Below are 15,851 nucleotides of genomic sequence, written 5' to 3' on the forward strand. Positions count from 1 at the left end.
GCCAGAGATATCTGTGCCTTTAGTTCTGGCACTGATATCCTTCCACTGTCAGAAGGGTGAACCATATAGCTCCACGTCATCACTGGGCTGTGAGGAACACGTCCTCGATGATCCTGAGCTGCAGGCCTGCCCTTCTGACAGTGGAAGGATATCGGTGCCAATAACAATGGGACTAATATCTCTGGCACCGGGGTGCATAGTGAAAATTTAACAGTGCCAATGTCAGAGTACATGAAAGGTCCTCTAAGTAAATACGGCAGAGCTGCATTGCCAAATGTAACGCGTGGCGCTGTATTTTGAAGAAAGCCGCTGTGCATTTCTACAACCCCTTTATCTGCTAAAACGTATCTCTTGGTGCAGAGCAGTATAGAATGACAAATTTTACTTTCTGCGCCTCTATAAGGGTTGAATTTGGGGGTTATACTGCATGTGACAGCAGGAAGAAAGCTCACAACCTGTCAGCCTTCTCTTTCCCTGTCCGGCTTCCTCTGACCCCGGGGGGTGATGCAGGAACTTCACCCCATGTGACCGGTCAGGCGATTTCTCTAGTCTGTGACTCGGATGTTTACATTATTCATTGTCTCTGCAGATCCAAGCGTGTGCGTTCTGTATGATCTTTTAGTTTCATTAGGTAGCGTGCCTCTCTTAGGGTAAAACTTTTAACCACAATGAATTTTTGGACATTTTTTACAAAGCATAGCTGTGTGCCAAAAAAATGTAAGTGTCCTGGCAGCAAAGGGATTAAAGGTGGCCGAAAAGCTTACAAAATACATTGTACTACACACTTCTGCCCTGCTCGAGCAGGCAATGTATTAGATTTGGGTTCATTTCAGATTTGGGCAACGCTGCCTCTGATATGTGAAATCCTAAGGAGCCCTGTCAGAATCTCAGTAGTGTTGTAAGTTTCTTTCCATTGGTATTATCAGTTTATTACGGTGTATTGTAATGGAACTGTGAATATTCTCACCGTATTTGTATGTTTTTAATGTTTGTTACTGATCTGTGTGATCTACCCAATAGGGACACAATGGACAGTGTTAAACAGAGCGCCGCTCTCTGCCTTCTGCGCCTCTATCGGACATCTCCAGATCTGGTACTCACCAATGAGTGGACCTCAAGGGTGGTTCATCTTCTCAATGATCAGCATCTGGTAAGATAGATGGACTCCTCTCAAGGAGTTGCTTTTTCTATGGGAGATGACTTCCCTAGTTCTCAGGGATCAGGGGATATGTAAGCCTTACTTGGCAGCCATTGTAATGGATCCCTTCATAATACATGAATGGGTCACATCTGCCAGAGCATGGTATGTGCGGATCCTCCTCTTAGGCCCCGTTCACATCTGCATTCGGGTTTCCGTTCAGGGAGTCTGCTTGAGGACCCCCCGAACAAAAACTTATACACATAAATGGGTTACCTAAGGAAACCCACGGACCACATAGACTTTAATGAGGTCTATGTGGTTTCTGCATGCAAAATGCAGAGAGAAAAGTGCTTCTTGCAGGATTTTTCTCTCTGCATAGTTCATAGGGCCCGAACGTAGATGGGAAACGGGGCTAAGAACCTACCAAATCTATTAGTCAAAGCAGAGATCTACTATAAAGTACTTCTCTTGTTGACTTGGTGCGTCCATCTTTTACATGATCACCTATTCACAGCAATGGGCACCATTTTCTGAAGCCGCTGCCTTTAGTTACAGCAGCTGCTGACTGGGTTTTTGCAGATTGGTCCCCCACCCCCATGCAGTCTGCTTAGTTTTGGGATGGCGTTGAGTGACATTTTGGATGATGCTCCATTCACTCCTATAGGAATCCACTTCTGTGTTCACATGTTGGACTCCCAGTAATAAGATGCTTATCCTTGTTATCAGTAGGAAACCCTCATAGCACAGTGATGGCTTCACTAGTGATGGCTTCACTAGAGTATGCCATTACGTTTTGAATAGGTGATCCCCAACCAATCTGGGGGATAAAGCTGCTTCATTTCTAGTTTATTCCGGTGATTGGAGATGTCTACAGTTACTTGCCCCATAGCTATGAAGTGGGGAAGACTGAGACTTCAAGACCTAGAACATTGGAACTGAATGTTAATATAACATGGATGATATCTGGTTTATTATGTCGGCCTTCTGGCTATTACCCTTGACTTTTTCTGCACTGTCTTGTAGGGTGTAGTCACCGCAGCCACCAGTCTGATCACTACCTTGGCACAGAAGAATCCTGAGGAGTTCAAGACCTCGGTCTCCCTTGCAGTGTCCCGGCTGAGCAGGGTAATAATAAATGTACTTGCTGTTTGTTAGGATGTCTGGTGGATGGAGAACATCCAGCAATAGTGTCAGTCTGCTGAGACTCTGCAGGGAAACGTCTTGGTTTGTCAGACCTTTTTGTTCTAAACCTCCTTCAAAGTGCTGCAACGCTTCCAAGTCATATAACATTCCTCCCCGTATTATATAAGTACTTTTATTTTCCGCTACTTATTGCAAGATTTGTAATATTGCTTTTTTATTTTCACTGAAAGCTAGATTTTCTTGTTATTGCACCTTGGATTTTTAGGCTACGGCCCCACGGGACAATCCGCAGCTATAAAGCGCTGCGGGAAAAAAACGCATTACGGTTCTTCCCGCAGCGCTGTAAAAAGAAAGTTCGCAGAGTTTTCCTCCCTGGACTTTGTTACAACTACATCTACGGGGAAGCTGCCGACATTTCCATACAGTAGATACAACTGATAAGCTGTGATTTCCAAAATCGCAGCGTGTTTGTGGAATCCATCTGAAGATAAGTCATGTCACGTTTTTCGCCTCTAGCTGTCATAAATCTACAACTGACTCCCATTGAAATGAATGGGTGTTTTCTGAGGCCGATTTTTGAGGTGGATTCCACTTCAAAATCCTTCAAAAGACTGTGTGAACGGAGTCTGAGGCATCTGTGATGACGGGTCTCAGAATAACGCAGAACAGCCGTGAAAACCAGAATATTTCTCACTTCAAGGATACGGGTAACAAAGGCGAAACATCCCACCCAGTTATCCGCCATATATTATATCAGACATGCAGACTATATCGTCTCCAAGACAACCAGTGATATTTTGCAATCAACAATAACACAACAGTAAATGGAGAAAAGAGATATGAATAGAGAAAAGCAAAATTCCTCAATTTCTTACATAGTGTTTCTAAAAGCACAATTTCCACTAAGACTGCACGATTTCGGTATAAATACATTGTCACGCTGACATTTTCACGCTTCCATTTACAGATCGTCACCTCGGCCTCCACAGACCTTCAGGATTATACGTACTATTTTGTTCCCGCTCCGTGGCTCTCTGTGAAATTGCTAAGGCTGTTACAGTGTTACCCTCCCCCAGGTAATAAGAGCCGATCCTGGCGCACAACATGGCGGTATAACCTATTAATTGGATATGACACATTTTTGTAATGAGAACGACGCGTGTAATTCTTAGTGCAGACGACTAGAAACAAAATCGGTGCTTTTTCTTTTTTCTGGCATCTTTACTAGAGATGAGCGAACATTGTTTGGATCAGCTGTTCCCAACAGCACGCTCCCATAGAAATGAATGGAAGCAGCTGGCACGTACACTTTGCTGGCGGCCGGTCGCTTAACCCCCCGCATGCCGGCTACGTCCATTCATTTCTATGGGAGCGTGCTGTTCGGAACGGCTGTTCCTAACCGTGTTTGCTCATCTCTAATCCTTACCAATCAGCTGATCATGGCAAACAGAACAATTGTGTGAATAAGGCCTTAGCCTCCATCTAGGAGACGTGAATGTTCCCTGCACCCAGAAATTCCCCCTATAATATTCTCCACCCTCCTTTTTAGAGCCCTGTGCCCGGCTCCAGCAGGGTCTTCTCCTTCCTCCACTGTCCGCAGTAAGAGGATGTTCAATTCCAGTTGTCGTAGTCGAAAATAGAAGACATCTGGGGAAAATGAATCCGTGTCATGTGCAAAATGTTTACAGGCCTACTTGTGCCAGGGTCTATCTACTTTTATCCATTAGTTTTTGGGTCTATTGATCCTATAGTTGCTTTTTGGGTTAGAGGGACACGTTGACTTGCCTTAGGGACATATGAGCTCTCAGCGATGGGTGCTGGGACCCCCTTTAATAACTAGAAGAGTGGGGGGGCTTCTGTGGCGAGTTTTTGTACATGTTACAGATGTGTCCATCCCTGTCTCTGCCCTAATTTGGCAACAAACTCCAGTTTCCGATGAATATATTCAATGTTATTCTGACATGCTGGTGAAGCCTAAAGAAGCTGCAATTCACAACACAACCACTGGGTGGTGTTCTATACATTAGAAAAAATGTTGCACAATCATATTCAATACTATCTGGTTGTTTTGCAACACACATCACCCTCCATGAGGAAGGACACCACAACTCTATAAAGACTTTTATATATACCTATGCCATATAGACTGCAGTCCGGATGTCTATATAAAAACACTGCCACTAGAAGAAAAATAGGGATCCTTTAGCCTGGTTACCAGATATTTGGCAGTTTCGGCCATGACGTCTGAGTATTTGTGTACGTGATGATATTGTCTGAAGACACTTCTGATCTGTCGCCTGCACAATGTCTCGGCTTCTCCTTGTTTATATTGTAGACGCCACAATGACTTGGATCTGCAAGCCTTCATGTCATCGTAGTCTGTTCTACTCCTTCCTCAATTTTTAACCATTTTGACTTTGGAGGACTTAAATATATCTATTACGTGGAGTATATACCATTGTGAAGTGGTTGACATGAACAGGGCTGCTGAATGGGATTCGGCCTCCTTGCTTAAGGGTTTTTGCAGGATTTAAGCTTGACCCCTATCTACGAGAATGAGCTTGCGCTGCCCCGCACCACCAGAGCCCTGGTTGAGCATGCATGCTGTTGGAGATGAGACCGGACAATTCTCCTGCAGCTCCTGGTGTATACAACGTGCTCTCGTAGCCGAGAAGGGAACACATTGCTCCTGTAGGTGGATAGGAAATGAGCGCAACTGTAAATGTCTAAGGTTCGTGCCTACAGCTGAGCGTGCAGCCCAAGGCTCTTCTGATGCTCTGTTCCGTTCTGATATTTTATAGGACATGCTCTATAAATATTGGAACGGCGCAATCTCAGCTCAAGTCAGAGGCTGGACACTCAGTCGTGGACATGGGGAACCTGCCAATGTATATTTTATAGAAACAAAATTAGTAACAACGGCTAAATATATGAAAGGAAAGGCTGTTTTATAGAAACAAGTCTTGCCTATAACCACAGATAACATGGTTAGAGCTGGACCTTGTTACTACCGATGGGATCATTGAGTTTTACTCGTTTCTTTTGTTGCTTGCAGAGGACCCTGCAGTCCGGGGACGGCTGACTGAATGCTTGGAGACCATTCTCAATAAGGCCCAGGAACCCCCAAAATCCAAGAAGGTGCAGCACTCAAATGCCAAGAATGCTGTGTTATTCGAGGCCATCAGCCTGATCATCTACCATGACAGGTAAGACCAGGTTTTAGGTAAACCTTTGCATAGATGAACCACATAGTGCCGTTTAGTGTTTAGACAATACATACACTTTACCTGTCCATTTGATCTGACGAGTATATATTTATATGGCTTTCTATTAGATTTTAACACATTGACACTGTTATACAGTACTGGCAATGAGAGAGTTTGTATTAATTTTTAGCAAAGTACAGATCCCACCCACCACTTGATCTTGGTCTAGATATTCTTTCTTTAAAGCCGTCCACTGGTTATATCCTTCGACAACGTTTGGCGAGGGAGAGGTTGACCGAGACCACCTTACTCCATAGCTGTCAACCTCTGTCGTAGCTCTAAATGCCGCCTGCATTCAGGTCTTTCCAATTCTGCAGCTCCGAAGGGAGATTTCAGCACTACAGACTACCAGGCCATTACACATAGCCCATGTGTCTCTTCTGTCCTGCTCTCCAGTGAGCCCAACCTGCTGGTGCGGGCATGCAACCAGCTGGGCCAGTTCCTGCAGCACCGGGAGACCAACCTGCGCTACCTGGCATTGGAGAGCATGTGCACCCTGGCCAGTTCGGAGTTCTCGCACGAAGCAGTCAAGACCCATATCGAAACAGTTATCAATGCACTAAAGGTAAGAGAGAGCGTCCATCTTATCACTATATGAAAAGTCATTTATGGTTTGGAGAAACTGATTAGACTGTCAGTCTATGGGGGTGCACAGGTACCCTTCCATTCGGATGGAGGACGTGGGACCACTATCCTTTTTTTTGGTTTTGGGGGGGGGGGGGGGGGGTTGGAAGGGTTGAGAGCCAGGTCTCATCTTATAGAGCAGACTGTATATAGATTTAATTCCTGCTTATTATGGACTTAGGAGTCCAGGGGGTGGTCCTACTTGCAAGGATGGTTGTCACCGATAGGAACACACACTGGACTCCTAAATGACAGGTTATACTGACTCATTGCCTACAAAACCATATATCAATCTATATTTTCAGTGTGACTGGTTATCTTTAAGGATATGTCTTGCTGAGACTTATGACTGTCCTTTTACTCTACAGACAGAAAGGGACGTCAGTGTGCGGCAGCGAGCCGTGGATCTCTTGTACGCCATGTGTGACAGGAGCAACGCCCAGCAGATTGTAGCAGAGATGCTGAACTACTTGGAGACAGCCGATTACTCCATTCGTGAGGAGATTGTGAGTGTCTTTGTTTTGTGTACGGAGACCTACCGTATATATAATGATTGATTCTCTTGCTGCTCTTTATCTTTGTGTGCTCAGTTTATCCATGATCAAACAGCTTCGGAGGAAAATGGAATACCTCTCTTCTTTATTGCAGGTATTAAAGGTAGCCATCTTGGCTGAGAAGTATGCCGTTGACTACACGTGGTATGTGGACACTATCCTCAATCTCATTCGCATAGCAGGGGACTATGTAAGTGAAGAGGTCTGGTACAGAGTCATCCAGATTGTCATCAACAGAGACGATGTGCAGGGTTATGCAGCCAAGACGGTGTTTGAGGTGAGAAACGTAATGTAAATGGGTGTACGTCTGTGGCCACAGTTATTGCCTAGGACTCCTGCTTTAAAGTGTTATTCCTACTGCAGCCTTCATAGCTTCTCCGTTCCTCTAATGTGGTCAGAAATTACAAAGATAAACGTGACACTGTTTCCGTAACTCCCATGGAAATAGTATTTATGGAAGTTACAGAAAATGCAAAGCACAGCGGCGTCCGGTTATATAGGTCACCTCCAGCTTCATAGTTGAACGACATATTCCTGTCTGTGTCATGTTTGGCTGATATGTGTATGGCCAAGTTCCTATTAGGTTGAATTTCATTAAGTTTCATCCAAAACATCCAATGGGTACATTTTGAACAATGAAGAATTATTTGGCTGACCAATGGCAGGCCTTTATAGTTTGTAAAGGAGTCGACCAGGTCTAAAACTTTCATTGACTAGTCCAGGGGTAGGTAACCTTCAGCCCTCTAGCTGTTGTAAAACTACAACTCCCAGCATGCATACTTGGAACTGTATTGAAGTGAATGGAGCATGATGGGAGTTGTAGCTTCACAGTAGCTGAAGGGCCGAAGGTTGCTGATCCCTGGACTGTACTAGTCTGTAGTGACTATAACCTTAAATAATGCACAATGTGTATAAGTGACATATATTCATTCCTATATCTAGATGTCATTCTGAACTCTACATCTTTTTCAGGCTCTGCAGGCTCCTGCCTGTCATGAAAATTTGGTCAAAGTTGGGGGATATATTTTGGGAGAGTTCGGAAACCTTATTGCTGGCGACCCCCGATCTAGGTATGTAGATACTTCCCCACAATGGATGGATGTGACCCCAGCCTTAAGGGTCAGTGCACACAGAGTTTTTTGGCACCGGTTTTTGACACTGAATCTGCCTCAAAATCAGCCTCCAAAAAAGCCTCGCAATAGAACTCTATTGGGAGGCTTTTTTGGAGGCTGATTTTTGAGGTGGATTCAGCGTCTAAATCAGTGCCAAAAAACTCTGTGTGCACTGACCCTAAAGGGGTTGTTCGGGATAACTGGAAATCCCTACACTAATCTAAACGCCCTCCCCCCTACTACTTTCTAAATAACATATTAATCAAAAATATTTACCCATCCCAATTTCACATGACCGCCCCAAGGGCATTTTCTGATTATCCAGTCACCCATTTCCAGAAACAGATCGTCACTACTACTATAGGTAGCTAGGGAAGGGTGGGGGATAGCTAGAGAGACTGGGGGGGAGGAGAGTGAGGAACGAGGGAGGAGAGTGAGGAAGGAGGGGGTGGAGGGAGGAGAGTGAGGAAGGAGGGGGTGGAGGGAGGAGAGTGAGGAAGGAAGGGGTGGAGGGAGGAGAGTGAGGAAGGAGGGGGTGGAGGGAGGAGAGTGAGGAAGGAAGGGGTGGAGGGAGGAGAGTGAGGGAAGGGGGGGGTGACAGGGGTTAATAAGGAAGTTACATAGCAGGAAGATGAAACAAATGCAGGAGATACCAGGAGCTCCCAGAGACGCCCAGAAATCACTCAAACACGGCTAGTATATGGATGCATTTATTAACTCATTAATCGCACTATTTTATTTTATGAACTGGTTGTCATTCACTCTCTCTCCAGCCCACTGATCCAGTTTAACTTGCTGCACTCCAAGTTTCACCTATGCAGTGTCCCGACTCGAGCCCTGCTCCTCTCCGCATACATAAAGTTTATCAACCTGTTTCCTGAAATTAAGCCCACGATCCAGGATGTGCTGCGAAGCGACAGCCAGCTCAGGAACGCTGATGTGGAGCTCCAGCAAAGAGCCGTCGAGTACCTACGCCTGAGCTCCATCGCTAGCAACGACATCTTGGTAGGCCATGTAAAGGTCTGGGGTAGTTTGGGACTGTTATATCTGATTCTTCAATCAGTGACCAGTGTCTTATATGCACTCTTTAGGCTACAGTTTTGGAAGAGATGCCTCCATTCCCAGAGAGGGAGTCCTCCATCTTGGCTAAGTTAAAGAAGAAGAAAGGTCCGAATACAGTCACTGACTTGGAAGACACTAAAAAGGAGAAGAACAGCTCAGACGTGAATGGGGGCACTGAGCCCGCCCCTGTTAGCACAGCGGTATGTAATTCCCATCCCCAGGGTTATTGTCATTGTAGCTCAATGTCTGCAGAGAACTAATTTTGGGTTGTTCACCAATGATCTCAGGAGAGAGAGAGAGGTTTGTACTGTATGATATTAAAGACAGCTAGTACAAGTGATAGAGTGGATGTGCAAAAATGATAGATTTATTAATCTGTATATTTCCTATTCACCCTATTTTACCGACCTGCAGCCTCATTCGTCCATGAGTGTGTATGAAGACCATCTTGTATGCGCGGTGCGCCCTCGTCCCTTATCTCTCCTGACACCCCTCACACCTTACAGCCAGCACCCACATTCTGCAATGAGCCTTCCTACAACATCTGTCTCCTTCTGCCAGGTTCTTTTATCTTAGTAGGAATGGACTGGTGTACTAAATACGCTTGCGGGAGGATGGAAATAATCTAAAGCCATTCTCTTTGGTCTTGTGCTGACTTACTCTCGAGTAAAACGCATGTCGTCTTTTTGTGCTTTGTGCTTTACTGACCTTCTAGTAAAAGCATCCCCTAGTGACAAGTGCTCTTAGATCCTCACGTGTGCTCATAGGTGAAGCCTTCAGTTCAGAGCATAGAAATCCGTGCTGCGGACGTCTCCCTTATCTGCTAAACACCAAGTTCTCATATAGTGGAGCTGCAGTCCGGCCCTGGCCACTGTTTCTACATGCTGGACAACTCGCGTTACACACACCCCTTCTTCTCTTCTGTTATTACACTCCTTTGTTCCCTTGCTCTCATATTTCTGTTGTGGATATCGCTGCATACTTTTATGCCCTTTTCTACATTTAGGGATTAGTGGTAGGTATTTTTTTAATGTGTGATCTGTGTTCTTATATAATTGTTTGATTCACTAATTTTTAGCTTCAAGATTGTTGTCTAGGTTGTCTGGTTAAAGGCATTGTTTGTGACTTATTAAAAAAATATATATATCTGTTCAGCCCTTCACACTTACTATGTCTTTCTTCCATGGCTATCTTACTTGTGTCCTGTATGTATATATGGCAGCATAGGCTTGTAGTGCGCCTGATAACACCGCATGGATTGTTCTTGTGGATCTGCTATGGTTTGCTCTGCTTTTCCATTGTACCGCTCTTCTTCCCACAGTCCACTCCTTCTCCTTCTGCCGACCTCTTGGGCCTTGGAGGTCCTTCCACTTCCAGTCCTCCACCAGCTGCCACGTCCGGTAGCCTTCTTGTGGATGTTTTTGCCGATACGTCAGTACCCGTTGCTGCTGCGGCTACAGGACCAGAAGAGAACTTTGACAGGTAGGGTAGTCGTTCTTACAGATAAGTACTGAATGTAATGGAGACATCATAAACTCCGTGAAGCTTCAGATAACCATTGAATTAATCGTGTTAGTGATGACTCCATCTGGATATAAATAGTTAAATATAAGTTATGCTAGTATCCGCGCTGGGATGAGGGGAACTAACAGACTCCATGTTGCTGCCTCTTTTTCCCTTGGTTTTCTTTTTTGCTGCTGATGCCTGATGTAGTGATGCCCCATCATCCATAGAAGGGGCATCTGGGGAGTCAGACCCTTCTGTTCAGGAGGCGGACGATTTCTTCTACAAGTAAGCAAAACCACTCTGATCAGAAAGACCCACCCGGCTTATTTCTCTACCATCCTCTCTCCCTGCCGCAGCCTGGCCTCCTCATTTTAGGTGTCTGTGGTATTAAAGCAGCAGGGGCAAGAAATAAGACAATGTAGAGAAGGGCTCAGGACAAAGAATCATGGGATTTACTCTGAAGACTTACATTTGGCAAGACAATAGGAATTACAGGGCAGTTGGGAGGAACATAAGGGGAAATCCATTATACCGTGGAAGTATACGGTGTATATAGTGTCGAAAAACTAGATCTTTAATATTTGCTGTACTTGGATGTTGTGTTGTGTAGGTTTAATGTTTGTCTTTTAGTTGTCAGATTATACAAGAAAGGGTTACTGAATGCCCCGCCGAGTCCACATGTAACACTGCTAGTATGATGTGTGTTAAGTCGGGTCATGAGCCTAGGCATTATAGGGCTTTTTCCTAGATTGCAATAACCACTGGGACCCCCACTGATTATTAAAACAATGGTCTCTTGTCTGCTTTGTGCATTGCTGCTCCATTCATTGTTTATGGGACTGGTGACAGCAGAGTGTAGTGCTCAGCTATCCCTGACAGATCTGTAGGGGTTTAGAGTGGCAGCAAACCGCCGCAACCACTGTTCTATACAGGCTAAGCCCTCGTTCACTGCCGCGTTTGGATTCTGCCCAGGGAAGTCCGCGTGGGGAATCCCCCGAACGGAATACAAGTGCAAGCGCTGTGCTGTAAACGCACACGGACCCCATAGACTATAATGGGGTCCGTGTGCTGCCCGCACGAATCATGCAGATAGGAATGTAGATTGTGAACTACTTTCCTGTCTGCAAAATCCCTGCGGAGATCTGGCGGCATGCACACGGACCCCATTATAGTCTATGGGGTCCGTGTGTTTTTACTGTACCAGCTCTTGCGTTAAGTATAATGTTCGGAGGGGGGGGGGGGGGGGGTCCTCATGTGGAGTCCCCTGGACGGAATCCAAACGCTGATGTGAACAAGGGCTAAGCCCATCCATTAGCTTGTCACTGAAACCAGGAAGTGGAGAGGCAACGAGACGTGAAAACACTTGAGGGGGCACACCCCTTTAAGGAGGCCACTATCTTGATGGTAGCTGAAAGATTCATGTAGCTTATAGCCACAGATTTTCACAGGTGTTAAATGGACAATAGATTAGGCAATACTCTGTATTCTATTCTATGTATTGTACTCTATGCAGAACCTGTCATGCCGAGTCCGGCCGTGAGCTCCGGTGAGTGTTTTATGCTCTCTGCGGCAAAACAGTTTTTTTTTTAAATCGGACACAGAGTACTGCATGTCCGACTCTGTGTCCGGTTTAAAAAAAAAAAAAAACGGTTTTGCTGCGGAGAGCATAAAACGCTCACCGGCGCTCACGGCCGGACACTTTTCAAACCCATTCAAATGAATGGGTATGAAAGATGCCGGCAGGTTTCCGTCTCCTGCCCCTGTTTTGTGCAGGAAACAGAAACCTGTTTGAATGGAGACCGGGCGCAGATGTGAACGAGCCCTTAGAGACGCGCATTATCTTACAAGTGATTTAGGCCAGAAAAGTCACTGCTGCTTTAACCAGGCAACTGTTACATGCAACAATATTTCATCCAACCATGTAACAAACCCTACATCGGGGGTCTTGCATCCCCCGGACCACCTGATAATTTTTGCATGCATTTAAGTATTGGTCTTGTTTAACCATATTTGCTTTCTAAGATCTTTACCAATCAAGGAAAAAAAGTGGTCTGACTGTCCACCCCATTCTCTGCTGAATCCAGAATATTCTTCTAGTTGCCTGACCTTCACCTCTATAAATCAGATTAGTGCTTCCCTTTTTCCTTGTTACAAAGCATACTCTGATATCTTACAGTGTCATCTTGGAGTCGATTTTACTAAAGTATGGTTTGGGTCATCATGGACAGATGGGACATCACGTGTACTATACATAGGAAATGCTCAAAAAATGAAATCTTTTTTGGAGTTTAGTGTTTTCCAAGACGTTCTTGATCATCCTTGGTCTGCTGGAGGTTGTACCTAATTTATGACCGTGTGAGCTCCTCCTCCTCATAGGTTGGGTGCGCCCTCCTCCTAGATTAGTTCATCCTCCAAGTATATGCCCAAACAGATAGCAACTCTCCTTGCTGACAGATTTTGGCCCCACATGCCATGCTTAAGACGCCCTGATATTTCAGCAACTTTCTCCATTTATCTCCTACTTTCCTTTGATCCTGTTTTATCTCTTATTACAGTTAACTTTAAGAAATCCTGTGTCTCGGATTCAGCCTTACTCCTTAAACAACTCCTCCTCCTCCCTGTCTTGTCTTGCTGTAAGACAACTGGCTGGAACAGGAGTCTTCTCCCTCCCTGCCTCCTTGGCCAAGCCCCGCTACCTCAGTTAGGTCTCTTGAAGACGGAGCATGTCAGTAGGAGATTTAGAGAATGCAGAAAACACAATGAGGCCGAGACGATAGATCTCCTGTTCACTTGTATTGTTTCTCAGTTTTGTGTTCCTTTAAGTTTTCAGTCTCCTTGAGCAACACAGTACATGTCTAATGGCTGGAGAGTCTGTCATCTACTGGAGAAGTTCTTATGAGCAAAGGTCCTCAGAAATTGGTGGAGTTTATGCTTTATCCAAATTGCACTTTAGTAAATTTGGTCTGGTTTTCCTCTGCCCTCCTCATCCTCATTCCTGGCCTGGCTCTCCTCTGTAAGAGGTCTAATCCCTGCTTTTGTTTTTAAAGGTTCATCTGCAAAAATAACGGCGTCCTGTTTGAGAATCAGCTGCTGCAGATCGGCTTAAAAACAGAATTCCGTCAGAACCTCGGTGAGAATCTTACGTTTCTGTTCAGTTTGTTTTATCTTTATTTTTTACAGTTTCTTTGTGACAATCGCATTACGGTACAACATGTGCAAAGTTTGTGTCCCATGGATTTTGAATAGTTTTTGACCACGTGTTGTGTGTGAACAATATTTTTAAGATTGTTTTGCTGGAATTTACCGTATATACTCGAGTATAGGCCGAATTTTTCAGCACAGTTCATTACTCTATATTCAGCCAGACTGAATTTCAAGTGGGGGAAAAAAAACTCAGTCCTCAAGCTCAGGGAAGGGGCAGACAGACAACCAAAACACCCCCTCCCCTTCCCCATCACCCAGCATCTACTGCACCCAAAAACTCCGACCATTTTAATTTTTTGAAATTTTCCAGTAGCTGCTGCATTTCCTCCCCTTGGCTTATACTCGAGTCAATAAGTTTTCCCAGTTTTTTTTGTGGTAAAATTAGGGGCCTCGGCTTATATTCGGGTGGCTTATACTCGAGTATATACGGTATCTGTAGTTTATCACCTCTGCCATGTTCTGGGGGGCCCTATGTCCGCACTGTGTCATTTCGCCGGGTTCCCGGCCTAAGCTCTGGTGAAACCGGAGAGGGGACGGCTTCTTGGGGGTCAGTTTTTTTGAGGCAAAACGAGTGGCTACAGAAGGAATGGGAACTGTATAGGGAGTTCTTCTAACTTCTGCTCAATCCGCTCCTGGCTTTGGCTCAAAAAACCGCAGCAAAATCTGGCTCTCCGTCTTTCAGGTCCTCATGCAAAAGACGGAGACCCAAATTCAAGTGTGAACCTAGTGTTAGATGTACAAAAACTAAGCCACGTGTTAATGTCTCCTCACTTTCCCCCCCTTTAGGTCGTGTGTTTATCTTCTATGGTAACAAGCTGTCCAGTCAGTTCCAGAACTTCACTCCGACTTTAGTTTGTTCTGATGAGCTAAAGGCCAATATCCTTTATACGTGATGTATTACATATTGCTGATGTGTGCATGTGATGTAGAAATCCAAAACTTAATATGTACTGAGTATCCCAATATTCATCTCCACCATATTTATTATTATATCAATGGGAGTCTGACCCCTCAAATTGCTGACTGTGCTACCTGTGTGCAGGTGTCTTTGGACGTTTCCTTACTGTGAAGTGTACTTGGTTACCTGCATTGAATGTGCCCGAATCCCTCCCCTCTTCTCCTGAGTGTCCCCTGGATGTGGGGCCCCATGCACACGACATTGGAAAACAGGATCGGACATGGATGGGGATCAGACAGACCTCATCTATAAAATAGACAGACTGAGCTGCAAAAACAGCCAGGAATTGGACCTGCTCCAAATTTTGCTGCTTCTCCCCACAGACTGGTAAAAACTCTAGATGTGTATATGGCTCTATGAGAATGAATGGGACTATATACTGTATTATTCATATTAATGGTTAGCATATAGACCAAAACAACAGTGATGTGTATGGGGCCTCCCTTAGCAACTCCCTGAGCTCCACTACTGCTTCACAGGTCATGTGACGTCATGTTCATCAGTCACATAACCGGATCGCAGCTCAGTCCCATTCAAGTGAACTGCTATACCAAGCACAACCCCTATAGAAATGTACCGTGCTGTGCTTGGTATATGGCTGCGGCCTCTTTGAACAGCTGATGGTCTTGGTTTCGGACCCTGACTACTTTTCCTAAGGATCGGTCATTAATTGCAGTATTTAGCGTGGAAAATCCCTTTAACGGCTTCATACATCACCTAACGTTGTCTGCAATAGAGGGGTAAAACCACGGACAAACCCCCCTTGAATGATAAAGATATTACAAATGAGCTAGTGAAGAGCGGTTCCTCTGGTTTACCCCGATGGCTGCCATGGCCACTTCTCCACTATTTACTTCCCCCCCTATAAACTGTCTAATGGTTTCTCCCTTGACAATTTTGTTCATGTCTGAATCTCCAGTCTAAGCCGGTGGAGCCCACTGTGGACGGGGGGGCCCAAGTGCAGCAAATCATCAATATAGAGTGTTTACAAGAATTTGTAGATGTCCCTGTGCTGAGCATCCAGTTCAGGTAAGTGCTACCTAATATATACTATAATTATACAGTACTGGGTCCACCCCACATTCTTGCCTGGGCTGTTTTTGGTTCGTTTTCGGGTTCAGGACATGGAGGAGGTATATATAACACTAGCTGTATCCTAATAGACAATGCCTACTTCATGATCTCATGGGTGTGCGAAGATAGTGCACATGGTGGTCTCCATTTCACCCGCTAGCGCAGGGGTAGGGAACGTACGGCTCTCCAGCTGTTGCAAAACTACAA

At 45.1% G+C, this 15,851-nt stretch overlaps 1 protein-coding gene across 4 annotated transcripts in view; it reads left to right on the top strand.

Moving 5' to 3' along the window:
• The window catches only part of AP2A2 (adaptor related protein complex 2 subunit alpha 2), a 46,348-nt gene that overhangs the window by 27,175 nt on the left and 3,322 nt on the right, over positions 1–15,851 (top strand). Inside the window, exons 5-20 of one of the 4 annotated variants that reach the window (XM_075281253.1) lie at positions 1,021–1,150; positions 2,165–2,266; positions 3,252–3,360; positions 5,340–5,490; positions 5,947–6,115; positions 6,543–6,680; positions 6,823–7,005; positions 7,701–7,798; positions 8,614–8,845; positions 8,932–9,102; positions 9,317–9,463; positions 10,224–10,384; positions 10,616–10,693; positions 13,456–13,538; positions 14,399–14,488; positions 15,476–15,599. In XM_075281253.1, coding sequence (XP_075137354.1) covers positions 1,021–1,150; positions 2,165–2,266; positions 3,252–3,360; positions 5,340–5,490; positions 5,947–6,115; positions 6,543–6,680; positions 6,823–7,005; positions 7,701–7,798; positions 8,614–8,845; positions 8,932–9,102; positions 9,317–9,463; positions 10,224–10,384; positions 10,616–10,693; positions 13,456–13,538; positions 14,399–14,488; positions 15,476–15,599 — 2,166 coding nt within the window. The remainder of the gene's footprint in view (positions 1–1,020; positions 1,151–2,164; positions 2,267–3,251; positions 3,361–5,339; positions 5,491–5,946; positions 6,116–6,542; positions 6,681–6,822; positions 7,006–7,700; positions 7,799–8,613; positions 8,846–8,931; positions 9,103–9,316; positions 9,464–10,223; positions 10,385–10,615; positions 10,694–13,455; positions 13,539–14,398; positions 14,489–15,475; positions 15,600–15,851) is intronic. The other 3 variants (XM_075281254.1, XM_075281255.1, XM_075281257.1) reach the window with 3 other exon arrangements.

The sequence above is a fragment of the Leptodactylus fuscus genome, chromosome 7 (genome assembly GCF_031893055.1).
Source record: "Leptodactylus fuscus isolate aLepFus1 chromosome 7, aLepFus1.hap2, whole genome shotgun sequence".
In the NCBI taxonomy this organism is placed as follows: Eukaryota; Metazoa; Chordata; class Amphibia; order Anura; family Leptodactylidae; genus Leptodactylus; species Leptodactylus fuscus.